The following is a 26,932-nucleotide window of genomic DNA, read 5'->3' as shown; positions in this document are numbered from 1 at the left end:
GGACACACCTCTGCCCACCCAGTGCCTCTGGCCTGCAGCCCTCGCACTGCTCATGCTCGCTGTGTCTGCGGGTGTAGGCACCCAGGCCCTCTGTGCCCTCCCCAGTCCTAGCACACACAGACAACAGAGGGTTTTGTGGCAAAATATTTTATTGCTGCCACCCCCAAGGTGTACACTGGAGGTTATGAAGAGTGGAGTCGGGTGTATCACAGCATCTTCTGGAATAGCGCAATGGCCTCATCCACCTTCCTGAGCTCTGCTTCTGTCTGCTGGAGCTGGGGGTGGAACAAAGGAGAGGGGGTGTGGGTGGTGAGGACCCAGGCCCAAGAGAGGACACAAATGCCAGCAGCAGGGCACAGCCCAGAGTAGGTGAGAAACGATGCAATGCCCACAATGGCAGAGGGGTCCGAGGTGGAAAGATGGGGGGAGTACTCTGGGGACTGCGTGAGCTTGGCAGGCCTGTGCCCCCCTCATCCTCCCGTCTCCCCAGCACCACCTGCCTTTTCTTCCAGCATTACTGACCTCCCAGGGCTTGCCTTCTGCCAGAGTGGCCAGTCCCCAAAAACAAAGGGGCCTCAGAACCAGCAGGCCCGCCCCCAGATGAATGGTGGGGCACCAGGGTTAGGAACACAGGATCCTAGGCAGGCACTGGGTGCTCATTTGTAAAATGGCAATGGTAGAGCTTCCAGGAGAACAGACAGCCCACTCAGCTGCCAAGGCTCAGTAACAGCCTCTGCTCATTTCTGTGTCCATGTGGTTCACCCCACTGCTCCTCCCTGGAGAGACCCCAGCTGAGCCCACTGGGCTTCCTGACTGCAGGAGGTCCGCAGAGCAGCCCCAGGCATGTGGGATGCCACGTTCCGGGCACTGGGTGAGGCACGAGGGCTCTGGCTGGGAGGCAGGATACCTGGTTCTATATGTGCTGCCGAAGCGAGCACAGGATACCTGGTTCTAGGTCTGCCTCCATCCTCACCTGGCTTATGTGACCCTGGGTGGTGCCCCCGCCCCTTGCCTGTTCCTCATGGAAGAGAACGGACTACACGAACCCCACGTGTTCAAGGGACCCAGGCTACCTGTTCCCCCGGGACGGCCCAGATCTGGGGTCTGATGAGGGAGCAGATGGTGAGGGAAACAGAGAAGGAGCGCCCGGCTGCCCCACACACCTTTGTTCTGTCTGCCTCCTGGATGTCAAGGGGCACCTTGCTCGGGTAGCCTGAGGCAGCACGGCGCTCCCGCAGACGTTGTGCCTGGCGCTGTGCCTCGCTGCGCTTGGCCTGCAGCTTGCCCAGCTCCCGGGCCGGGTCCACCAGCCCCTGCAGCTGCAGGTGGACGGAGCAGCGGTCAGAGGCCAGGGCCACGGCACAGCCCTGTGGCACGGGAGCCCCTAGGGCCAGAACGGCCACCACACCCGCACTGGCCAGCGCCTGCACGTAGCCTGACACTGCCGATGCCAGAGCGCCTGTGGCCTCATCGGCCACTTCCAGGAAACCTGTGGGGATGGAAGAAGGAGAGATGTGGCTCTTAGGAGACGTGCCATGAGGCCACCGCGCCGGATGCTGGTCCGAGTGGGTGGAGGGGACCAGGGGACAAGGTGGGTGTGGAGGCCGGAGGCTCACAGTCAGGCCGGATCCGGGTGAGGTTGTAGTCCGCACGCAGGGAGCGCACAGCCCGTGTGATACTTAGGGCCAGTTCCATGGCAGCTTCTGCATCAGGGTCCTTCCAGGAGCACTGCGGGGTGCAGGAGGCAGTGAGGGAGGCTGGTGGGCAGACCAGAGCCCCCTCCAGGCTTCATCCCATACCTCTGAGGGCTCCGGGTAGGGGGTAATACACAGGCTAGGGGGAGCCTGTGGTGTCCGCCGGGGCAGCCTCTGGAACAGCTCCTCAGTCACAAAGGGCATGAAGGGTGACAGCAGCCGCAGGCCAACATCCAGGCAGGTGTAGAGGGTCTGGCGAGCACACTCGGCCACCACTTGGTCCACCCCATTCAGCACAGGCTTCAGGCACTCCTAGGGGACCAGGAAGCATGGGGCTCAGGGATGGAAAAGGTCTAGCCTCCAGCCCTCCCTGTGCCTATGAGGACTGGGAAGGTGAGAGGAAGGCCCAGGTCTCATGGCAAGCCACTGGCAAAGTAAAGGCCCAGGGCTCTGCTGCCCTCAGCCCCATCCCACTCCTCCTCACCAGGTAGACATCACAGAGCTCATAGAGCCAGAAGCTGTACTGGGCAGTGGTGACAGCTGGGAAATCGTAGGCCTGGAAACCTTGGTTGCTAAGCCTCACGGCCTCAGTCAGCCGGCTGCGGATCCAGCGGTCCACCAGGCTCTCGTGGCCTGCAGGCTTGGGAAAAAGGAGCGTATCAGCTAGTAGGTACCATATGCCCCAGGGAAGGAGGCAAAAGCCCATGGGGAGCGGGAACCATGGGCAGGTTTGCATTCCTAGAGGCTGACAGGTCCGAGACAACCATCATGTGCCTGTTATTTGGAGGAAAACGGACAGGCCTCCTGCCTCCTTGGGGGAGGCCCCCAACGCCCCAGGCTTTCACTATAACTGTCCGTCCCTATATCCATCCATCTCCTCAGTTACACAAAGGCTGCTAGAGGGTAAGGGTTGGGCCACCCAACCCCGCCGCTGTGATCCTGACCAGCACGGGCCACGCCTGATGCCTGAGTGGCATCAGTACAGCCCGTGCAGATGCTGCCCACCTTGCCGTCTAGTGGGTCCTCACCTTGGAGGTTGGCGAGGGCACGAAACCCTTCCCAAGGCCCCGGAGCGCAAACTTGGTGGCATTCCAGAGCTTGTTGCAGAAGTGGCGGTACCCCAATATCCGGTTCACGTCCAGGTTGATGTCACGACCTGCGTGGGAGCAGAGGCTGCGTCCTCACCATTCTCCCTCCTGACTTGTGCCCGTCATGGCGAAGGGAAAGGTGGGCCTCGGGGAAGGAGAAGGGGCCCAGCCAAGAGGTTTTGGAGGCCATACCCTGAGACGTGTAGGCACAGAGTCCAAACCGCAGGGCGTCGGTGCCACACTCGGGAATCCCTGCTGGGAAGTCTGCCTTCTGTGGGAGGAGGCAATGGGGGGCACCTTGAGGCGGCCGCACCTCCCCAGGCCCACACTCCAGCCCCCAAGCCCGCCCTTGGTACCTGCCCTTCTTTAGCCTTCTCCACCTCACTAGGATCCAGGTTGCTGCTCAGTAACTGGTCGTGGAGGCCCTGAGAGTGAGGCGGGAGTGGTCAGGGGGCTGACGCCACAGCTCCACAGTCCTTCCCCGCCTGGCCCCGAGCGCAGCCCCACCTGCAAGGAGACTCCGTGGATGACGTCCAGGGGGTCGATGACATTGCCTAAAGACTTGCTCATCTTTCGGCCGTGGGCATCTCGCACGATGGCGTGGAGGTAGACCTGGCAGGGAAGACCCATGACCACGTGTCTCCTCACCCAGACCCCAGCGCCTGCCCCGGGCCCTGCCCCATGCGGGCCCCATTCTGAACCTTAGACCCCTCAGTGTCCCTGCCAGTCCATTCAGCACCTTCACGGGAATCAGAGGTACTCCCTCCAACGGGGAGCTGGGTCACAGAGCACTGCGGGGAAGCCCAGCCAGCTTTCAGTACCCATGAGACCTCCCTGGTTGGGAGGTCTGTGTCCCCATGTCCCTGTGCATGCTGAGCCCGAGCTGTGGCATTGAGGGGGGGGCGGTGAGGGTAGGGACCACGGGACAGGTCTTGGCAGTCTCCGCACCTCCCTGAAGGGCAGCTTGCCAGTGAGCTTCAGGCCAAGCATGACCATCCTGGCCACCCAGAAGAAGAGGATGTCATGGCCCGTCTCCAGCAGCGTCCCCGGGTAGAACACACTCAGATCTTCTGACTGGGGGCAGAGCAGGCCATGATGGGAGGCCCAGCACCCACCTCCCAGACCTCATCCCACCCCGAGCTGGTCCCTCAGGAACACACCTGGTTGGGCCAACCAAAGATGGAGAACGGGAAGAGACCAGACGAAAACCAGGTGTCCAGTACATCCTCATCTGAGGGAGGTCAAAGGTCAGAGGTCAGAGCAGGCAGAGACAGGGATCAGAGCCCCAGCTCTGCCATCCACCCCCCAGGCCCAGCCTTGCCTTGCTGGAGACTGATCTTGTCAGGGGACACTCCAAACTCCTTGGCTGCCTTCTCCCGGGCCTCAGCCTCGCTGCGCCCGCTCACCCAGTACCGCTCATCTGGGTCCTGCCACAGGCGGAGTGAGCACTGAGGGACCACCTCTGGCTCGCCCGCCCCCTCCCATCAGCAAGGACTCACAGCCACCTCAGTCCCCGGAGATGGGCCAGCGTCCAGCCCCGGCCTGGGCTCACCTCCCCTGGGGGTACGGCTGGGTCACTGACTGTGACAAAGTAGGCCGGGATGCGGTGGCCCCACCACAGCTGCCGGGAGATGCACCAGTCCCTGCGGGGAGGGTGTGGGGGAAAGGGGTACATCAGGCAGGGGAAGAAGGTGCCCCCCTGCCTGTGCCCCCTACCTGCCGGGCCCCTCACCCAGCACCCCTCCCCACACGGAGGGGCCGACGCACCGGATGTTGTCCATCCAGGTGTGCCACGTCCGCTGATGGGCCTCAGGCAGGATGCGGAGGTCACCGCGCGTCACGGCAGCACTGGCGGCCTGGGCCATCTCCCCACACCGCACGTACCACTGTGGCCGCAGCAGAGGCTCCACCACATCCTTGGAGCGGCTGCGGGGACGCATGGGTGGGGGAACAGATGTGAGTGCTCCGAGGAGCCCTGCCCCTCCTCCCACCCCGCCCCAGCCCCCTCCTCACTTGCAAAGCGGCACCACCATGGGGTTGTCCTCGACACCCCGGAACAGTCCCCGCTCCTTCAGTGCTGCCAGCACTGCCTTCCTGGCCTCAAACCTGGGCAGGCCCTGGGTGGAAGACAGGCCCTGTCAAGACCATGCCTAGGTACCCCACACATCTCTCTACCGGCCACTGCACCCCCTACAGTCTCACCAGGAAAGGAGGGGGCACGTTGACGAGGGCCCCTCGGGAGTCCATGATGCTCACAGCCTCCAACCCATGTCGCTGCCCGACCTCATAGTCGTTCTGGTCATGTGCAGGGGTGATCTTCACCGCACCTGGGGTACACACGGCCCAGGCACGAGGGACTCAGTGAAGTCTCTTTCCACACACAACCCCCCTCTGCTGGAAGATGTCGCTCCCAGACCTCCCTTGTTCCTCATGTATCTAGTACCGTGCCCTGAAACCCAGCCCAAGTCCTGCTGGTTCAGGAAAAGCTTGTTTGTTTTGCTTTGAGAGGGAAGATGAATGACCGTAGTGAGCTTCATAGCCTCCTTCTCTCCCCCGAGGATAGCCTCTTGCTCACCTGTGCCAAACTCCATGTCCACAAAATCGTCGAAGACAATGGGGAGGCTCCGAGACAAGAATGGGTGGATCACACTCCTCCCCTTCAGGTGCTGGGGACAGGGGGTGACATCAAAACTTCAAGAGGGCCCAGACCCGACTCCCTCCCACCCAGGGCTCTGACTGCCCCACACCCAAATTCCATCTTCAGGGCCAGAAAGGAGGTGCAGATGAGTTTCTAAGCCTATTTTCTCCTCAGCCAAGGGGCTAAGGGCCCATCCCACACCCGCTCACAGGGTTGGAGCCCCTCCAGCCAGCACTCCTCCCCAGCTGTGGGCAGCACCCCACCACACCTGGTATCTAGGATCTTTGGGGTGCACAGCTACGGCCACATCTCCCAGCATCGTTTCAATCCGTGTTGTCGCCACCACCACCTCCTCGTCACTGTCTGGGGTGACATGCAGCCTTGCGGTCTCAGCTCTGGCCCCTTCTCCACACAACCCAGGACCCTGGTGCCCCCAGCTCCTACCTGAGCCTTGGACCTTGTAGGCAAAGGAGACAAGGACCCCAAACTCCACCTTCTCCTTGTAGCCAGGCACGGAGAGCAGAGTACGACCTGTCAGCTCCTTCTTATCCACCTGTGATATGGGTATTAAGAGAAGTGCCTAGGAGCAGGGGCTGGGGGCGGAGATGGGAGAGATCCTGGGCTGGGGTGGGGGGGCACCTCGATGTCGGAGATGGCAGAGTTGAGGGTGCAGGACCAGTTGACAAGGCGGGTACTGCGGTAGATGACTCCTTCCTCATGGAGCCGGACAAAGGCCTCCGTCACAGCTGTGGAGAGTTTCTAGGGAGCAGAGAGAGGCAGAGATGGGCCCAGGCAGACTTGCCAAGGCAGCAGGATCTGGTGATACCTGCACTGTTTGGAGTCCCACTGTCCAGCATGCAGACCCCTTTGAGGGCTGGAGGGGAGAAGTACTTTTTTTGAAGAGGAGAGGGCTATGGGGACATGAAGGCAGGCAACGAGCCTGAGGACTCTGGAGATGGCAAAGAAACCACTCAGCTAGGGACAGGTGCTGCTGAAGAGAATCCTGGGAGTTCAGGCTCCATAGGAGTGAGGCCCTATCGTGTATCACCTGGGGGAATCTGAGCTCCCAGGTAACAAAGGGCCAGGACAAGGGTTGAGAAGTGCTATTTGCAGCTGAGCCCTTAGTGGTTTCCTAGGGGTGGTGGGCTCCCCTCCTAGGGGAGGGCCACAGCGTGTGTGGTCTCTTCTGCGGGTTACTTGCTCTGGGGAGCTACCCACTCCTGCCCCAGGCCTGAGACCCTTCCTGCTCACAGGATCCATGGTGAAACAGGCTCGATTCCAGTCCAAGGAGCTGCCAAGCTTCTTCAGCTGGTGGTAAATCCGGTCACCTTTCCTGGAAGTGGAAAGACAGGCCCGGAGGCACTCAGGCCTGGGCTGGAGGGAGAAATGAGGTGGTGGACGGGAGGGGATGGGGATCACTCATCCCTCTGAAAGTGACCTGGGCCCCAGAGCCAACTAACACTCAGCCTCTGTGAGGACCTGGGCCTGCAGTCAGGGCTGGAGGCTACAGAGGTCTTATCTGGACAGGGGACGGGGTGCTGCACTCACTCCTCTTTCCATTTCCAGACCTCCTGTAGGAAGGCCTCTCGGCCTAGCTGGTGCCGGCTCAGCCCCTGCTCACGCCAGAGTTTCTTCTCCACCACCACCTGGGTGGCGATGCCTGCGTGGTCACAGCCAGGGTTCCAGAGCGTGGTCTCCCCGCGCATGCGGTGCCTGTGGGAAGAGCCAAGAGGACCTGAGGTGAGTGGGTCTGTGGACCTGGCACCGAAGGAAAAAGAGGCTCCTGGGCAGGGAGCTGATGGACTCAGGAAAGAAAGGGGAGGTGGGAGGGATCCTCCCAATTGTAAAATTAGTCAGGGAGAGACATGCAAGGACAGCTAAGGCAATCTGACAAAAGAACAAAGAGGAGGCTCGTGTCCAACCAGAAACCAAACACAGGAGAGGGTTACGATTATTCAAACAGTAAGTTACTATGTAGGAATGGAGTTACAGATTAAGGGAACAAAACAGTGTCTGGAAACAGATCTGAGCAAATTTAGTATTCGCTGAAAGCAGTACTTCCTGTCAGTAGGGAAAGGACAGTCAACTGAATAAGTCTGTTTGGGACAACTAGCTGATTAGTTCCCTACTTGCCAATAGTCACCAAGATAAATTTTAGTCTGATTCGTGAACTCAACACTATTAGAAAAAAGTTAAAAAAAAACGAAGAACACAGATGAAAGTATTTATAACTTTGAGGTAGGAGAGGCCATCTTTAGTAAGACACAAAGTCAAATAACCTGGCAAATCGGAGCTCATCTGGTTAAGTGTCTGCCTTCGGCTCAGATCATGATCTCAGGGTCCTGGGATCAAGCCCTGCATTGGGCTCCCTACTCAGCAGGGGTCACTTTTCCCCCTCTCTGTATCCCTCCCTCCTCCTTGTCCATAAGTAAATAAACAAATAAAAGGCTGCTACCTTAAGAGGTTTCTAAGTGTTCGTTCTTTTCTGATCTTGATCAGAAAACTTGATCATTGTTTGTTATGTATGTATTTAACATAACTCTTTGTGTGTTATGTACATATTAAACATAATTCTGTTTTTCCAGCTTTCAATTCCTTGCAAAATTCTAAATCCGAGGGCGCCTGGGTGGCTCAGTGGGTTAATCCGCTGCCTTCGGCTCAGGTGATGATCTCAGGGTCCTGGGATCGAGTCCCGCATCGGGCTCTCTGCTCAGCAGGGAGCCTGCTTCCCTCTCTCTCTCTCTCTGCCTGCCTCTCTGTCTACTTGTGATCTCTTTCTGTCAAGTAAATAAATAAAATCTTAAAAAAAAAAAAAAAAAAATTCTAAATCCGAGGTTGTATCCCCAGTGCCCAGAATGGAGCTGGCACAGTGATGTCCAGTAAATATTTTCAACCATGTTCATTTAGTAAGTAGGACTGTAGAAAAACTTCTCAAAACTTAAAATAAACAAACTCTGGCTTCCAAAGATAAAAAGTTGTCTTAAAATACATTTTTAGGGGTGCCTGGGTGGCTCAGTTGGTTAAGCATCCAACTCTTGATTTCAGCTCAGCTCATGACATCAGGGTTCTGACACTGAGCCCCGCATCAGGCTCTGCCCTCAGTGGAGAGCCTGCTTGTCTCTCTCTCTCTGCCCTTTTCCCTGCTCATGCTCTCTCTCTAAAGTAAATAAAAAGTGCTTTTTAAAGGAACCTGTCATGTGGGATATTAGATTACATACTTGCTAACGCTGTTAATGTGTCAGGGAGAGGAGCAAGTGCTAGAACAGGAGAAAACATAATAAACGTAACAAACCAAATCATCAATATCTAGAATATTAAAGAATCTTCCAACAAACCAATTATTTTATTTATTTATTTATTTATTTATTTTTAAAGATTTTATTTATTTATTTGTCAGAGACAGAGGGAGAGAAAGCGAGCGAGCACAGGCAGACAAAGAGGCAGGCAGAGGCAGAGGGAGAAGCAGGCTCCCTGCCAAGCAAGGAGCCCAATGTGGGACTTGATCCCAGGACCCTGGGATCATAACCTGAGCCGAAGGCAGCCGCTTAACCAACTGAGCCACCCAGGCGTCCCTCAACAAACCAATTAAAGAAAAACAGCACAATCAATAGAAAAATGGATGAAAGGTAGGTAGGTACAGATGATTTGTATACAAGGAAACCTGACTGGCTGAGCAACACAGACAGACTCCACTCGGCCTCAGGAATCAGGAACAACAGAGGTAGCATGTTTTTGCCCATCAGACTGGCAAACAAACATCGATAATGTCTGGGATCAGAGAGGGCATGGGGAAATGAACACCCTCCCAGGCAATTCACAGAGGTGTAAGTCACCAAGACCATTTCGGAGGCAACTGAATAGAAGCATGCCCCTCCAACTGAGCAGTTTCAATTCCTGATAGAACACCAGAGAAATCCTTCCATTCGCACTGGAGAAAGCATATATAGGAATGAGCATTCCAACCAGGTGTTCAACAGAGAAAAATTAGGAAACAACCATAAATAAGAAAGTGACTCCAAGGTGGTGCGTGGGTGGCTCCCATCACCTCTGCCTTCAGCTCAGGTCATGATCCCAGAGTCCTGGGATCGAGCCCCGCTTCGGGCTCTCTGCTCAGCTGGGGGTCTGCTTCCCTTCCTCTCCCTGCCTGCCTCTCTGCCTAGTTGTGATCTCTGTCTGTCAAATAAATAAATAAAATATTAAGAAAAAAAAAAAAAAAGAAAGAGACTCCATTATGGGATAGCTACAGTATCAAATGCTATGGAACAATGAATGAGAATGAAGTCAGTCTGTGTATAAGAACAAGGAAAAAGCTCCAAAATAAATGGCTAAGTACAAGGAAAAAGTTAGTGTTGACTCCCTTATGTTAAAGAACAGGAATAAGAAAAAACCACCCAAAAACAAAATTACAAATTACTATGGATACACGTATTTGTAAGTAAATAGGTAAGAAAGATCTGGAATGATACACATCAAAGTGTTAATAATGGCTAAATATTGCACGGGAGTAGGTCTACAGGGATGTAGTCAAAGAGACTTGAAGCTTTACATTTCTTACAAAAATATATTTATGTATTTCTTGTTTAACTCAAAATAACAGTAGTATTAATAGCAAAAGAAGGGAGACTGAGAGTCTGCAAGAGAGGGGAACTGGTTGCCTAACTAGGGGTTTATGCTGATGATCAAATAAGGGGACTGATGAGGAGAGAAACAGAACACCACCAGGGGGCATAGCTGAGGGCCCATATGGAAGAAGAGAGGACAGAGGGCCTGTCAGGTAAGAAAAGGAAGGAGAAAAGTGACGAGGCAGAGAAGGCAGAAGGATAGGGTCCAAGGACAGCACTGGAACTTACCATCGGGTCAGGGAGTCCTGGATGGCATTGGTGAGTGCGTGGCCCAGATGCAGGGAGCCTGTCACATTGGGGGGTGGGATGCACATCATGAAGATTCCCCGGGGATTTGGTGCAGACACACTGGAACGCTGATAGGGGAGGAAGGATGGGCACACGCTAAGGCCTCCCACCACCTTTCCCAGCCCCCTCCCAGGCAGTGGGTCCTGGGCCCTGCTGTCGCCCTCCCACATGTCCTCCAGGCCTGGGCAGCAGAGCCCACTCACTCCATACTCGGGCTTGAAGAAGCCCTGCTGCTCCCACCATGGGTACCAGGCAGCTTCCACGTACTGAGGGCTGTAGGAGTCGGGCATGGTGCCACTGACATCTGGGGGAGAGATGGGGAGGGTCAGTTCCCTCAGGTTGTTCCCTGAGGCCAGGAGCAGCTGGGACAGTGGGCCAGCAGAGGCACCAGGCCTCTGTTGCTCACATCACAGCACAGACACGGGGAGATCTGGGGGTCCTCCAAAGCCAAATGGTGGCAGCGAGGGCAGAACAGGAAGGGGTAACACCAAGGAAAGGCAGCAGCTGAGGAGACTGGAAAGGAAGGATGGGGGTCCCTTCCCCCTTCTCGTACCTTTCTTTTCCCCAGCTGGGGTTGGGAGGTCATAGGTAATGACCCCAGGATCCCGTTTCCCCCTCTTCTCTGGTTTTGGCTTCTTCTGCTTAGGAGGGAAACAATATAGGCACGGAGATCATCCACCCACCACGGCGCCAACCCTCCAGTTCTACCCTTAGCTTCTCACCTCTGCCGGGGGTGGCTGCTGCTGTTGGGTCTTCTGCTTCTGTTGGAATTTTTCCAACTTCTCCCGTTTCTTTGCCTCTTTCTTGAGCTGAGTAGCTGTCTTTGGGGGTGCAAGGACCTCAGGGCCTAGAGAGAGGCACAGAAATGCCAACTTAGCCCACTGGGAATCCTCTCTGTCAACCACATCACGATACTTCAGATGGGCCATTCCAGCTGCCCCAGGGCTCCCCATGCTCTCCCACCCTGTCCTCCCTCAGGCCCCTTCCTGAGTGACTCTGCCATTCCTAAAAGAAAAAAAAGAAAGCAAGCTACAGAGAAGGCCCAGAAGAAGCCTTCCTCACCTGGCTGTTGAGAGAGGGGTCTGGCCCCCGAGTACAGAACCACCTCTCCCAGCACTGCCCGGAATTCTGGCTGCTGGACACATGTGATGAACCAGCGAGTCACATTACCCCAGATCCGGCGGGCAGAGGGGTCCAGGACCTGGGAGGGTGAACAGAAACGAAATACCCTATAGCAAGGTCACCCTATAGCAAGGTCAAAGGGGGGCTGCCTTGGTTCTTCTCCAAGACCCAGTGACTTACGTAACGGAAAGGCAGCAACAAGGCTGTGACAGCCGCCAGGTCAGCCAGCGTGGGGGCCTCCCCTGCCAGATAGGTGTGCAGCCGGAGCCACTCTTCCAGGGGACTCAGGGCCCTGCCCAAGGCCCCGAGGGCAGCCTAGCAGGAAAGGGAAGGGGTATGAGACAAGGTTTGGCCCACCTCAATTCCCACCCCCACCCAATCCTTGGGGCCCCCTTCTGCTCCCACCTCCGAGGTCAAATGGTCATAACAGAAACATTCCCATTAGTTCAACAAATTCCTGCTGGACACTTACTATGTGCCAGGTGAAATATATTAAACATCAGAAGTTAAAGACTGCAGGAGGCAACACAGTAATCGCTTCAAGAAGTATTTATCAAGCACCTACTACAGGCCCCGCACTTCTCTAAAGAATGTAGACACAAGCACAGACCCTGACTGGTGCAATTTACACTCCAATGGGGGAGACGGTAAAGGTGTGAATACAGAATGCATTACCCTATTTTTCTCCGTAAGTGTTATGAAGAAAAATATATCGGGCTGAGGGGGACAAGGCATTCCAGAGAGGGGACCTCTATGGTATACAGAGTAAGCAGGATATGAGGGAGCAAGCCAGGTTCTGAATCACATATTCATCCCATTCATTCATTCATTCATTCAAGAAATACTAAGGATCCAACATGTGCTCAAAACTCTGCAAGGAGGGGATGCTTGGGTGGCTCAGTTGGTTAAGCCACTGCCTTCGGATCACGTCATGATCCCAGAGTCCTGGGATCGAGTCCTACATCAGGCTCCTTGCTTGGTAGGGAGCCTGCTTCTCTCTTAAGTCTCTGCCTGCTTGTGTGCTCTCTCTCGGACAAATAAATAAAATCTTAGGGAAAAAAAAAAACAAAAAACAACTCTGCAAGGAGGTAGTCTGCTTTGGAAGGACTCACAGCCTCAATCTGGTCTAGTTCTCTCTCCTCTCCTTTCCTTCCCCTCCTCATCTGCCTTTTCCTCCATCTCCCCAAGCACAGCCACCTCTCCAACCCCACTTGCCACTCTCCAGTCTTTTCCTGTTTCTCATCAGCTTAAGACTCCTCAAACTTCTACTCCCAGACTTTAAAACGCCTGGCACTAGACCGCTCTGCACACCTCTTACCGTCTCAACGTGTTCAAAATGAAAACGTCCATTCTCAAACATGGGAAGGCCAAGGCTTCGAGTTTAAGAAACCTGCCCAAGGTTATCATACCAGGCATCAACCTGGGACTTGATCAGTGTTTCTCCAGGTCTGACACACTGTCTTCCTGTCTCATTACCCATTCCAATCTTTCTTCTATCTCCGTCTCCTTCTTCCCTTCTTCCCACTCACCTGAGGGTCCTGGGTAGAGGTTCGGAGCCCCAAGGCAGGCAGCGTTGCTCCACAGGCAGCTGGTATTAGCTCGGTGTCGGCGTAACTGACCCACTGTTGGACCAGGACAGCAGCCCGGCTACCGCCAGGGCCCCCCAAGCCTGCCGGCCACAGCAGCTGGGCCACAGCGGTGGCCCCCCACACCCAGAGTCCACCGGGCCCCTGCTCCAGGGCGGGCAGGCGGGGTGGGGGAAAGGGAGTCCTGCTCGTCGGGGGTGGCTGGAGGCAGATTCGGGGGTGGGCTCCTCCCCAGCCCGGCCCTTCCCCAGCCTCCCCATAGCGCGCAGCTATAAGGGCCCGGAGGCTGGGGAAGGCGTCAGGATGAGGGGACACATACAGGATGGACATGGTTATGCTGGGGGTCCGAACGAGATGGAAGAAAACCTAAGATGCAAGAGAGACAGGGGTTGACTGAGGGACCCTGAGGTGTCCTATTGGGAGAACAGAGGGGACCCCTTGGGGACTCCTGTACCGCAGGCGTCCGGGACCCCCAGGGCTGGAGGTCTGACCCGGCCTTAAGAGCCAAGGGCCCGGCTATCGGAGTGGCAGTGCCAGCGGGAGACTCCCCATGACCGCGCGAGCTCGGGGACTGCGGGAGGCTCGGGGTAGCCAGCCCCTCGGTGCCCGGCGGGACGCGGGCTCGGGCCGCAGGTACGTACTGGCGGGAGGTGGTCACACCGAGCCGGACGGCCACCTCGCGGCCGGGCGCCGGCCGAAGGTGGACCGGCCTGGTGGCCGGGGTCGAGGAGTCGGGCGGGCGGGGACGGTGGGCGGTTCTCCGGGCGACCCCAGCTCCCTGCGACCGCAGCCGGGCCGCGGGCACCCACGTGTTCCCCCCTTTGTGACAACGAGCGTTTCCGGGCCCGCGGGTCCTGGCGCGGGCGGCCGTGCTCCGCCTGCGCGGGCGGGGGCTGCCCTGCCCGACACCCCGCCGGGGCCGCGCCGCTCGCCGCCCGCCGCGCTCACGATGGACGGCAAGGGGCGCGGGCGCAGGAGCGGAGGATGCTCCCGGGAACGCGCTCCCGTCAGGCGCCACCGCGGGCACCCCGCGCGGGTCCTCGGCCGGGCCGGCGGGAGGGCGGCGCCCAGCGGGCAGCCCGGGAACCCGCGGGCCGGGCGCTGCCGCCCCAGGACCCAGGGGGCGCCCCGCCTGCTCCAAGAGCCTGGTTCCTCCCGCAGAAGCAGGCGTCACGCCGGGTGGCCCGGAAGGCCCCTTAGAACTGAGAACTCCAGTCTGGAGGAAACTCCTATTTGCTGAATGAACCGGTTTGACTCATTCCCAGCCCTAACTCTCCACGATGAAAAATTATGTCACTCGTATTAATCCGTTATTTTCCGAAAGCGTGAAGTGGTTTGGCTGGGTTGAGGAGGCAGTCTGGCAACATCGGTTGCATCTTGGTGTCTCATAACATTAACTGTCAGGTTCACAGGACAGACATGGAAAGGCAACAGGTACTCCTTGTGGGTACAGTACAAGCAGAAGACCATCGTAGGCAAGCCATACAGGTAGAGGCATGTTCAAGAAACATGCTGTAGCCCAGGTGAGGTATTACATAGTTTACACCAGGGAGAAGAGTGGCAGATAATGCTGGGAATTTGGGCTGGATTCTTGGCTGGGATAATAGAGCAGCAGGGCTTTGACGACTTCCAACATCCCTTTCCCACCCTCCAGGCTCCTTCCCAAAACACACACAGAACCAGAACTCGAATGTGCATCATAAGTTTATTCCCGATGCGGGACAGATTCCTTCCATCCCCAAAATGAATCACATGCTGTCCTGGAGAGATCTAGGAGATTCTCTCACTATATCCAGGGAAGGAGTGAGAAAGGCAGGTGCTGAGGACAAGGCAGGTCTGCAGTTCCCCAGCCTACTTATCCTCCCCTCCTCAACAGAGGAGAGCTGCTCCCCACTATTATTATTCTCATCCACTCATCCCTTGAAAGAGAAAAAAAAAAGTCTCCAATATTCAAAAAAGACAAAAAAAAAAAAAAAAAAAAAAAAGACAAAAAGCCTTCAAATACGGGAGAGGGGTCCTGGGCTGCAACTTGAGGTGAAAGGTCACCAACAGAAGAGGGACAGGGAGGAACCGTCACTGTTTCTGCTGCAGGGCCTCCTTCCTTGCTGCGTCCTGTAGCAACTGTGTGTCCACCTCATCTGCTGGCAACTGCACATAGCGGACCACTGAGCCCCGGATGAAGCAGTTCTTCACTGATAACTAGACCCAGAGAGATAAACAAGAAAACACCGTTAAAAGTGTCTGCTATCTGGGGCACCTGGGTGGCTTAGTCGGTTCGGTATCTGACTCTTGATTTTGGCTCAGGTAGTGATCTCAGGGTGCTGCACTGGGTGGTGTCCCATCTGCCTGTCCCCCGTGCCCCCCACCCTAGCTCATGTACTCTCTCTCTCAAATAAACAGAAATAAGATAAAATCTTCAAAAAAAAAAAAAAAGAATGTCAGCTATCCACCCAGGAACTTCCTGCTTTTGTTTCCTCTTCACCATCACCAACTCACCATGTGAGGGTACTTCTCAGGGTCTGTAACACTGATGTCAGTTAGTTTGATGTTGAGATACTAAGAAAAGAAGACAAACACCATCATTAGCTCTAGAGACAAGATGCAAACACCCAGCCCTGAAACTCTCCCTTCTCCTTCCCCAAGACCCCATTCTAGGCTCCTACATATCTCACCTGGTCCACAGAATGGAGGGTTCCACAGATGCTGTTGGGGGAGAAGACGAAAGAACCCAATCAGTTTACACCAAAATCAACCGAGAGACAACTTCAGACCATGGATAGGAACATAGCTGGGGTTTGAGGAAGGCAGAAGAGAGAACTAAAAAGGGGGCATTCCTAAGCCCAGGATCAAGAAAGACAACGCTTTTATTGCAGTGTTTATTTTAGACCTCACATCTCCTAAAGCCAAGGCACTTTTTTTTTTTTTTTTAAGATTTTATTTATTTATTTTACAGAGAGAGATCACAAGTAGACAGAAAGGCAGGCAGAGAGAGAGAGAGAGAGAGAAGCAGGCTTCTTGCTGAGCAGAGAGCCTGATGTGGGGCTTGATCCCAGGACCCTGAGATCATGACCTGAGACGAAGGCAGCGGCTTAACCCACTGAGCCACCCAGGCACCCAAGCCAAGGCACTCTTAGAAGCTAGTATTAAACAACTGTTACAAACTAGGCCCGAGTTCCACATAGTACTTGCAATCTTTACGGATACCTCACAAGGTAGCTCTTACCAAACAGGGACTCAGAGATTGTGTAATGTGCACAAGTGTAAAAGAAACAGGGACTTCCCGCGTTCCACATAGTACTTGCAATCTTTACGGATACCTCACAAGGTAGCTCTTACCAAACAGGGACTCAGAGATTGTGTAATGTGCACAAGTGTAAAAGAAACAGGGACTTGAGGCCACATCTGTCTGATACCCCAAACCAGCAGCTATTCTCAAACATCTGTTGGAACCCCATATGTAAAGTAGACAAAGTAGCTTAACATTGTTCTTGGTGATGCAGGCACAAGATGTCCCCTCCTTTTCTCAATCCCTGGGCCCTCTGAAATGTGAATGAGGAATGTTATCAGGTCACCGAGGCTCCAAGTCATGCTACCTCTCTCCCAACTTCTTTACTTTGTGTGAGTGGCCTCAACAGTCTCACAACCTCAAATTCTGAGTTGTACTTCACCATCCTCCATGACCCATGTCCCCATCATTTGGTGACATTTTCCTAACATCTCTAAAATTCTCTTTCTAGTTTGACTTCTACAAGCCAAGGTCTTATTACACCTCAGTCTAGGCCAGCCTCCATCCTGGCCGCCTTTATCCTAACTACCCTGCATGTCATCACCAGATTCTATGTTCCTTAGAACAGTGGTTCTCAAACACTGATGTGTGCTCAAAGGTTTCTTAAGTCTGAGACAAAGAAACACAGGTTAGGATAGCGTTTGTTGGGTGCATATGTAGTATGCTAAAGGTTATCAATATTTTCCTCCCTAAGAATAATTCTTTAATTGCCCTTGCTATTTTTTTGTTATTAAAAAAACTTTCAGGCTGCCTGGGTGGATCAGTAGGTTAAGTGTCGATCTTCGGCTCAGGTCATGATCCCAAAGTCCTGGGATCAAGTCCCTATATTGGTCTCCTTGCTCGGCGGGGAGCCTAATTCTCCCTCTGCCTACTGCTCCCCCTTCTTGTGCTCTCTCTCACAAATGAAATAAAAAAAAATTTAAAAACCTGGGGTGCCTGGGTGGCTCAGTGGGTTAAAGCCTCTGCCTTTGACTCAGGTCATGATCCCGGTGTTCTGGGATTGAGCCCCGAATCGGGTTCTCTGCTCAGTGGGGAGTCTGCTTACTCCTATCTCTCTCTCTGCCTGCCTGTGATCTCTGTCTGTCAAATAAATAAAATCTTCAAAAAAAATTTTTAAAACTTTAACGAAATGACTGTAATGTGCAGTTGCTTAAGTGTCGGACTCTTGGGGGCATCTGGGTGTTTCAGATGGTTAAGAAAGTCTTTATCTTGCCAAAAATAAAGCTGGCAGTTCTCGGTTGGGCCCCAATTGTTGATAAATTTTAAGTCTTTAAAATCCGCTGCCTGAGAAACATACTTCTTTATGATGGTTTCCCCACATCCCTGACTGTTGGAAAGACTTTGACAACACCATATTACCTTCTGCAGCGGTGAAGTCACTTCCGAAACTGCATAGGTGGTGTCATTTCATTCAGTCTCTTAATATCTGGCACAATGGTCTGAAAACAAGCATGAGAGGAAAGAACCCTTCTCCCATACCAATGGACTATCTTCAAATCTTCTAAGTCCGTGTTTTAGGACATGGGGCTATAATGTAAGTCACTCTTGCCATATGGAAGACCCAGAAAGAAGAAAAGAGGAAACCAAAAACAAATCCTCTCATAGAATTGCCTAGCTGGTTGACTTCCATACTTGTCTCTCTATATGGCCCCAATCTATACGCCATCAATGTTTGACATTGACATTGACATCAGTGTGTCAATGTTTCCCACACTGAGAAATTATCTCAAAAAGAATCATGGAAGATATTGTTGGGGGCAGGTGGGAATACACTGATTCAAAGTTTCTAAAGGTGGGAACCGTGGCTGGCTCAGTCTGTTTAAGCATGTGACTCTTGACCTTCGGGTTGTGAGTTTAAGCCCCACCTTGAGTGCAGAGATTATTTAAAAATAAAATCTTTAGGGGTGCCTGGGTGGTTCAGTGGGTTAAAGCCTCTGCCTTTGGCTCAGGTCATGATCCCAGGGTCCTTGGATCGAGCCCCACATCGGGCTCTCTGCTCAGCAGGAGCCTGCTTCCTCCTCTCTCTCTGCCTGCCTCTCTGCCTACTTGTGATCTATCTGTCAAATAAATAAATAAAATCTTAAAAAAAAAAAACCAATAAAATCTTTTTAAAAAAGTTAGGTATTAAGGAGGGCTCATCCTATTAAGGATGAGCACTGGGTGTTGAATATAAGTGATAACACTAAATTCTACACCTGAAAATATTACCCTTTATGTTAACTGGAATTTAAATTAAAAATTGAGAAAATTAAATAAACAGAATTTTCTAAAAGAGCATCAGGTAATAATACTTTAAATATTATTTAATTTAAAGGAAAGTTTTTTAAAGGATTTTTTTCTAAAGAAAAAGATGTGTTCAAAGTTGCACACATAATGATGTTCCGGGCAGCATCATTTGTAAAAGCAAGAAATAGCCTAAAATGTCCAACAGCAAAGTCTCAATTAAATTAGTTCCTGCCAGCTAATAAAAATGCCATATAGGGGCGCCTGGGGGGCTCAGTGGGTTAAAGCCTCTGCCTTTGGCTCAGGTCATGATCCCAGGGTCCTGGGATTGAGCTCTGCATCAGGCTCTCTGCTCGGTAGCAAGCCTGCTTCCCTTCCTCTCTCTCTGCCTGCCTCTCTGCCCACTTGTGATCTCTGTCTGTCAAATAAATAATAAAATAAAAAACCTTTTTAAAAAAATGCCATATAGGGCTCAGGTCATGATCCCAGAGTCCTGGGATCGAGTCCCGCATCGGGCTCCTTGCTCAGCAGGGAGCCTGCTTCTCCCTCTGCCTCTGCCTGCCTCTCTGTCTGCCTGTGCTCGCTCGCTCTCTCTCCCTCTGTCTCTGACAAATAAATAAATAAAATCTTAAAAAAAAAAAATGCCATATAGACATTAAGAATGTTAAAGATCAACTTTATTGACATGGAAGATATCCACAACATATTGCTAAGCAAAAAGCAAGTTTCACAGTTGCATAAAGAATATGACCCCATTTTTATTTATTTGTTTTTTCAAATTTCTATTTAAATTCGTTAGTTAACATACAGCGTAATGTTAGTTTCAGGTGTAGAATTTAGTGACTCATCACTTACATAGAGCACCCAAGCTTCATCACAGCAAATGCCGGCCTCAATACCCACCAAATCCATGCCCCCACTCACCTTCCCTCCAACAATCCTGTTTGTTCTCTATAGTTAAGAGTCTGTTTTCTGGGGGCACTTGGGTGGCTCAGTTGGTTAAATGTCTGCCTTTGGCTGAGGTCATGATCCCAGAGTCCTGGGATCGAGCCCCACTCAGCAGGGAAGCCTGCTTCTCCCTCTCTCTGCCACTCCCCCTGCTTGTGCTCTCTCCCTCTCTCTGTGTGTCAAATAAATAAATAAAATCTTAAGGAAAAAAAAGTTTTCTGGTTTGCCTCTCTCTTTTCCATGTTCATCTGTTTTCTTAAATTCCACATATTAGTGAAATCATATGGTATTTGTCCTTCTCTAACCAATCGTTTTTAATTTAAGAGAGTGCAAATGTGGGGCGCCTGCATGGCTCAGGGGGTTAAAACCCTCTGCCTTCGGCTCGGGTCACCATCCCAGGGGCCTGATCCCAGGGTCCTCGGATGGAGCCCCACATCCAGCTCTCTGCTCAGCAAGGAGCCTGCTTCCCCCTCTCTCTGCCTACTTGTGATCTGTCAAATAGATAAACAAAATATTTTAAAATAAATAAATAAGAGTGCAAACGTGTGCAAGCCAGATAGAACTGGACTTCAGTTCTGGCTGTCATTTACTAGTTGTGTAGACTTGAGCAGTTAACCTGTCTATGCTTCAGTTTCCTCATGTGTAAGACAACAATAGTATGTGTGCTACAGACTTGTTAAAAGAATTAATGTTAATAAATGTAAAGTATTCAGAATAGTGCTTAGTTGATAAGATGTTCTCAAATGTTAGCCATTTTTTCTTCTTTCAGCACACACTTATTAAGCACCTATGATATACTAGGCCTATTGCAGAACTCAGGTACACAAAGGTGAGCTTAAACATGGTCCTGGTCCTGTAGGAAGGACAGGCTGTAAATACTAAACATACTTTTATGAAATCACAATTTCAGAAGCACCTACTAGGAAGAAAATAGACTATATAACAGATACTAACTTTGGCTAGAAGGACCAGGAAAAAAGTCTCTCCAAGAATACAGCATTTACTCCATGTCCTGGTTGCTAATTAGGAGCTAATGACACAAGGGGGTAGAGGCTGTAAAAGCAGACATAAGGGACTGCACTGGTCTTCGGTTTATCCTTTACGTTCTCTTTAACAAAATGGAGTTGTGCCACATCTACCATTCTGCAACAGCTCTTCGTATCAATACATCTATTCCTCTGTGACAGCTGAATATCATGAATATCACAACTTAACGCATTCCCTGTAGATGGCTATTTGTTTCCAATTTTTGGCTACTGCAAATAAAATTACAAACGCCCCTGTAATACAGCTTTACTTGTGGAACTGATTCCTACATTTCCATAATTGAGTAAACAGTTTAATCAGAAAAAAAACAAAACTATGTTCGTTTTGTAAAAACATAAATTTAGCGATGCCTCTGCCCTCTCATGGCTCTCTAGTACTTTAACCAAAGGGCACAGGTCATTTATTTCTTTTGTATCTCTCCCATTTTGTCCAGCCCTCAAATAATACTTGTCAAAAGGGGTTCCAGAGCCCCGCATATACCCACCCCCTACAACTTGCGGGAACAGGTGCCTACCTCAGGTCATTCTTGAGTTCCACGACCACATCCTTGCCCACCAGGGACTTGAAAAAGGAATAGAAGAGCTATTGGGCGAGAGAGGGAAAATATCACCGGGGAAGTTATACACAGGGTAGGAAGGAGTGCCCCTCCCAGTACTGATATTGGGATCCCGGCCACATCTCTGGCAGTTCTCAAAACTTCACAGGAAAAAAATACTCTGTGGGCCCCCGGAACACAATACTCCGGCTGGAGCCCAAACACACTTCACTGAGCCCCTGACTTAAAGCTCCAGAGAGATGCTCTGCCCTGCACCCCTCTCGCTCTCCGGGTCGGGCTCTCAATCAACCACCTCTCCTGGGCTCCTCTCCACCCCCCAACCCCCAGTGGGCACAACTGTAGAAAGCGTCCCATTCTCACCCTCCCAAAGCCTGGCCTCCGTCATAGAAATATTCCTCGAGGTCAAGCTTTCCCCTCCCCTCCTGTCCCCAACTCTTCCACGCATTTCTTTTGTTTTGTTCCCGCATAAGGGTAAAAAAAAATCCCATGAGCTCCACAGTGTGCAAGGCGCAGGAACTAAGAATAAAGAGCAAACCCAAGGGCCCAACTCTGGCTCCGAGGGTCAAAGCCTCGACCCCCTCCGCGCTCCCCAACCTTCGGCCCGCCTGCGCTCCCCCAGGGCGCCCCCTTGTGACGTCACGGTACCTACCATGGTGCTCAAGCCGCGGGCTGCCGGCCGGACGGGGAAGGCGAGGGCCGGGAACCGCGGGGCTGGGGCCGGGCGGCAACCGGGATGGAAGCCCGCGCGTCGGGCGGCACAGAATCGCGCAGGCGCAGCGAGAAGAGCCGGGGGAGCTCTGAGTAATGACTGGAGCGCACTGCCGACTCGCGGACTTGGGAGAGCGGGCTGTGGAAAGCCGCAGGGGCGCTGAAGCCGGGGGAAAGGGGCGGGCCTTCCTGCCTTCCCACTTCCTCCCGGAGTGGCGGGCTTCCACGACGCAGGCGCGAGCCCCAGCTGTTAGCCCAGTTTTCTAGAGGTTCATGGACTCTTTGGGGTTTTTTTCTTGATGGTGCTGCCCACGGTGCTAACACCCTCCAGACACTCTATTGAAAACTGTCGAGGATCGGGCTCTCTGCTCAGCAGGGAGCCTGCTTCTCTCTCTCTCTCTCTGCCTGCCTCTCCATCTACTTCTGATTTCTCTCTGTCAAATAAATAAAATCTTTAAAAAAAAAAAAAAAAGAAAAAGAAAAGAAAACTGTCGAGGAGGGGCGCCTGGGTGGCTCAGTGAGTTAAGCCCCTGCCTTCGGCTCAGGTCATGATCTCAGGGTCCTGGGATCGAGTCCCGCATCGGGCTCTCTGCTCAACAGGGAGCCAGCTTCCTCCTCTCCCTCTCTCTCTGCCTGCCTCTCTGCCTATTTGTGATCTCTCTCTGTCAAATAAATAAATAAATAATCTTTAAAAAAAAGAAAACTGTCGAGGAACTTGGGAAAACTCCTGATTTATGCACTTTTCTATATCCGTTACACTTCGATAAAAAGTTTAAAAAATAAAATGTTGGGGCGCCTGGGTGGCTATGGGTTAACCCTCTGCCTTCAGCTCAAGTCACGATCCATCTCAGGGTCCTGGGATCAAGCCCTGCATCCGGCTCCCTGTCAGCAGGGAGCCTGCTTCCCCCTCTTTCTCTGCCTGCCTCTGCCTACTTGTGATCTGTCAAATAAATAAATAAAAATCTTTAAAAAAAAAAATGAAATGTTGCAAAGTCCCTGAGATCAGGAGCCTGAGCACTGATCTTGATTTTATCAAGGGTTCCCAATAGAAACAGGGTTTTAGGAGGGAGGGGATTGGGGTTATGGGTGAGCCTGGTGATGAATATTAAGGTGGGCACGGATTGCACCAAGCACTGGGTGTTTTATGCAAACAAACATGGAACACTACATCAAAAACTAATGATGTACTGTATGGTGACTAGCATAATATAAAATTTAAAAAGGTTCCCAATAAACATATTTCTCCCAAGGACCCAATCTCAGTCCATGTTTCTTACACCCTTTAAAAGCCCATGTTTCTCACACCCTCCTTACACCCTGTAAAGGACTGAGTAAAACCAAACAAAAACTTGCTCAGGGGTAGAAATTCCTATTCTAATATTTGACTTCCAAATATGTTCCCTCAAACACTAAAGGACACAAGTGTACAGTTACACAGACTTATACACTCATGCCCCTAAGGGTTTTATAAATATATGATATTATGACACAATAGGTGAAAATATTTTCTTCAAGGAATAAGACTACTAAATTCTCCATTTCTCATCTCCCAGAAAAGTACCCATTTGTCAGCAGTTTGTTTTAAAAATGTTTTCTGCATGTAAAGGATGTAATAATAGACTCTATGAGTACACAGACGCTGGATGCCCTAGACCTCAGCTTTAAATGTCATAAGGAGAACATCAATCAGAAGTTTGTTCCCCCAGCTGAACCCTAAGCACCTAAACCGGTCTTTCACTGAGTATAAGCAGAAACTATAGTGAGCAACTGCTCCAGCTGGAGCTAAAGGTGCCTGATGATTAAGAGTCATTTTCCTGCTGGAAACAATTAGCTCATGAAAATTCAAACACTTTCCCCTAGCCAGTTTAATTAATCATTCACAATGAGTTCACAATCAGACCACACTCACACTCTTCATGAAATCTTTACCTTACTTTTTAAGGTACACTCACAGTCTAAAGATACCGGAAAAGGGGTGCCTGGCTTGCTCAGTCAGAAGAGCATATGACTCTTCATCTCAGGGTCATAAGTTTGAGCCCCACATTGGGTGTAGATATGACTTAAATAAATTTAAAAAAACAAAAAAAACCCCAGGGGATCCTGGGTGGCTCAGTCAAGTGGGGTCTGACTCTTGGTTTTGGCTCAGGTTATGATCTCAGGGTGGTGGGATCGAGTTCCACATCGGGGTCTGAGCTCAGTGTGGAGTCCGTTAGGGTTTCTCTCTCCCTCTCTCTCTATTCCTCCCCTCAGCGTTCTCATGTGTGCTCACATGCGTGTATGTGCTCTCTCTCTAAAATAAATCTTTAAAAATAATAAACTTAAAAATAATAAATCAATAAAGATACCAGAAAAAATTTGTTTTAGGAACAAGTTTACTGACTGACATTTAACCATCCACATAGGAAGAAGAAAGTTGGGAGGTCAGAAATAAATAGCAGACATTCGAATTCATCAAATGGTTCAGAGGGGCCTAGTTTTCCTAAAAGTCAGAAACATGGACTGTGAAAAGATGGTATACAAAAGATTTGTCAGAATCCAAAAGGATGGTAACTTAGGTTCAGGACAGTCAATTCAATAATCATAACAACGTTTGAAGATGAGGGGAAGAAATTTCACCTTAGAGGCACCCTAGAACCCTCCAGCTCCAGATAAGATTAATCTACTTCTTCAATGGTGGGGCCTGTGGCGGCCCTTCCAGGAGTATACCCCGTCCCACAGGAAGGCCCAGTACATCCTCCCTGGTAGAGTTTTGTGATGATTGGGTTACACACCTGCTCTAATTCCTTTCTCTTATGATCAAACTCCTCTTTCTCAGCCAGTTGATTGGCCTCCAGCCATGAAAGGACCTCAGTGCATTGTTCCAGTATTTTCTTTTTATCAGACTCACTAATCTTGCCCTTCAAGCCTTCATCACTCACAGCACTCTTCATGTTAAAAGCATAAGATTCTAAAGCATTTTTTGCAGAGATTTTCTCTCTCTGGACCTCATCCTCAGCTTTATACTTCTCAGCATCCAGAACCATGCGCTCGATCTCCTCCTTGCTCAGGCGGCCCTTGTCGTTAGTGATGGTGATCTTGTTGGCCTTGCCTGTGCTCTTGTCCATGGCTGTTACATTGAGAATACCATTGGCATCGATGTCAAAGGTCACCTCAATCTGAGGCACTCCCCTGGGTGCAGGAGGGATTCCAGTCAAGTCAAAGCGCCCCAGCAGGTTGTTGTCCCGCGTCATGGCCCTCTCGCCCTCGTACACCTGGATCAGCACGCCGGGCTGGTTGTCTGAGTAGGTGGTGAAGATCTGCGTCTGCTTGGTGGGGATGGTGGAGTTGCGCTTGATCAGGACTGTCATGACGCCCCCGGCCGTTTCCAGCCCTAGAGACAAGGGAGCGACATCCAACAAAAGCAGATCCTGTACCTTTTCAGACTTGTCCCCCATCAGGATGGCCGCCTGCACTGCTGCCCCATAGGCCACGGCCTCATCGGGGTTGATGCTTTTGTTGAGATCACGACCATTAAAGTAGTCCTGCAGCAGCCTCTGAACCTTAGGGATACGAGTGGAGCCCCCCACTAACACAATGTCATGGATCTTCACCTTATCCATCTTGGCATCCCGAAGGGCCTTCTCCACAGGTTCCAGAGTGCCTCTAAACAAGTCTGCACACAGCTCTTCAAACCGGGCTCTGGTGATGGATGTGTAGAAGTCAATGCCTTCATAAAGTGAATCAATTTCCAAGTTGGCCTGGGTGCTGGACGACAGAGTCCTCTTGGCCCTCTCGCACGCCGTGCGCAGCCGCCTCACGGCTCGCTTGTTCTGGCTGATGTCCTTCTTGTGCTTCCTTTTGAACTCCTCCACGAAGTGGCTCACCAGACGGTTGTCAAAGTCCTCCCCTCCCAGGTGGGTGTCCCCGGCAGTGGCCTTCACCTCAAAAATTCCATCATCTATGGTCAGGATGGACACATCAAAAGTGCCTCCACCTAGATCAAAGATCAAGACATGTCGCTCTCCCTGACCTGCTTTATCTAAGCCATATGCAATGGCAGCAGCTGTGGGTTCATTGATAATTCTTAGCACATTGAGACCCGCAATCACGCCTGCATCCTTAGTAGCCTGGCGTTGAGAATCATTGAAATACGCCGGTACAGTGATCACAGCATTGGTAACGGGGTGGCCCAAAAAAGCCTCAGCAGTCTCCTTCATCTTTGTCAGCACCATAGAAGAGATTTCCTCAGGATAAAAAGCTTTCTTCTCTCCTTTGTATGACACCAATACCTTGGGCTTCCCTCCTTCATTGATTACTTGAAAAGGCCAAAGTTTCATATCTGATTGCACGACAGGATCATTAAACTTCCTGCCAATCAGACGTTTGGCATCAAAGACAGTGTTCTGGGGATTCATGGCTACCTGGTTCTTGGCTGCATCCCCAATGAGCCGCTCCGTGTCGGTGAAGGCCACATAGCTGGGGGTGGTACGGTTGCCCTGGTCATTGGCGATGATCTCCACCTTGCCATGCTGGAACACCCCCACGCAGGAGTAGGTGGTGCCCAGGTCGATGCCGATGGCCATTCCCTTAGCAGCAGCCATGGTCTTCCGAGGCCTGAGAAGAAAAAATGAAATAAAGTTTTGGCACGGGGCTTTTTTATTTCATTACTTTCAATTGTAGAAAAATACACATAATCTGAAATTTACCAACTTAACTGTTTTTTTTTAAGTATACTGTTCAGCAGTAAGTTCATTCATATTGTTGACCACCCTCCAGAAATCTTTCTAACTTGCAAAACTGAAATTCTATACCAATTAAGCCGCTCTCCATTCCCCTCCTCCCTCCCTGGCAACTACTATTCTACTTTCTATCACTATCAATTCAACTACTCTAGGTCTTCGTATTAATAGAATTACACAATAATTTTTTTATGTGACTGGCTTATTTCACTTAGAAAGATGTCCTCAGGGACACCTGGGTGGCTCAGTGTGTTGAGCCTCTGCCTCCAGCTCAGGTCATGATCTCAGGGTCCTGAGATCATGCCCTACATCGGGCTCTCTGCCCAGCGGGGAGCTTGCTTCACCCTCTCTCTCTGCCTGCCTCTCTGCCTACTTGTGATCTGTCAAATAAATAAATAAAATCTTAAA

At 51.6% G+C, this 26,932-nt stretch overlaps 3 protein-coding genes across 3 annotated transcripts; all 3 read right to left on the bottom strand.

Moving 5' to 3' along the window:
• Positions 1–131: 131 nt before the first annotated feature.
• Positions 132–13,879, bottom strand: VARS1 (valyl-tRNA synthetase 1). Its single transcript, XM_044256309.1, has 30 exons — positions 13,680–13,879; positions 12,982–13,404; positions 11,633–11,767; positions 11,393–11,531; positions 11,053–11,177; positions 10,884–10,968; positions 10,534–10,634; positions 10,271–10,398; positions 6,969–7,133; positions 6,672–6,753; positions 6,060–6,179; positions 5,865–5,973; positions 5,689–5,783; positions 5,358–5,448; positions 4,985–5,109; positions 4,796–4,899; positions 4,550–4,708; positions 4,335–4,425; positions 4,104–4,209; positions 3,943–4,013; positions 3,731–3,856; positions 3,290–3,394; positions 3,139–3,207; positions 2,975–3,053; positions 2,723–2,850; positions 2,179–2,334; positions 1,800–2,006; positions 1,617–1,728; positions 1,164–1,489; positions 132–275 (listed from the first exon to the last, which is right to left on the bottom strand). Exons 2-30 carry the CDS (start codon positions 13,366–13,368, stop codon positions 207–209), a joined length of 3,795 nt encoding a protein of 1,264 aa, XP_044112244.1. The 5' UTR covers positions 13,369–13,404; positions 13,680–13,879; the 3' UTR covers positions 132–206.
• An 845-nt stretch (positions 13,880–14,724) lies between these two features.
• Positions 14,725–21,976, bottom strand: LSM2 (LSM2 homolog, U6 small nuclear RNA and mRNA degradation associated). The gene is made up of 5 exons (XM_044256296.1): positions 21,748–21,976; positions 21,057–21,124; positions 15,711–15,741; positions 15,535–15,594; positions 14,725–15,237 (listed from the first exon to the last, which is right to left on the bottom strand). Exons 1-5 carry the CDS (start codon positions 21,748–21,750, stop codon positions 15,112–15,114), a joined length of 288 nt encoding a protein of 95 aa, XP_044112231.1. The 5' UTR covers positions 21,751–21,976; the 3' UTR covers positions 14,725–15,111.
• A 2,184-nt stretch (positions 21,977–24,160) lies between these two features.
• LOC122911522 (heat shock 70 kDa protein 1-like) lies at positions 24,161–26,386 on the bottom strand. Its single transcript, XM_044256288.1, has one exon. The coding sequence runs from the start codon at positions 26,384–26,386 to the stop codon at positions 24,461–24,463; it is 1,926 nt and encodes a 641-aa protein (XP_044112223.1). The 3' UTR covers positions 24,161–24,460.
• Between the last annotated feature and the right edge of the window lie 546 nt (positions 26,387–26,932).

This window comes from Neovison vison, chromosome 1 (assembly GCF_020171115.1).
Source record: "Neovison vison isolate M4711 chromosome 1, ASM_NN_V1, whole genome shotgun sequence".
NCBI lineage: Eukaryota > Metazoa > Chordata > Mammalia > Carnivora > Mustelidae > Neogale > Neogale vison.
Note: the sequence above shows the minus strand (reverse complement) of the source record. Positions and strands in the feature narration are given on the sequence as shown.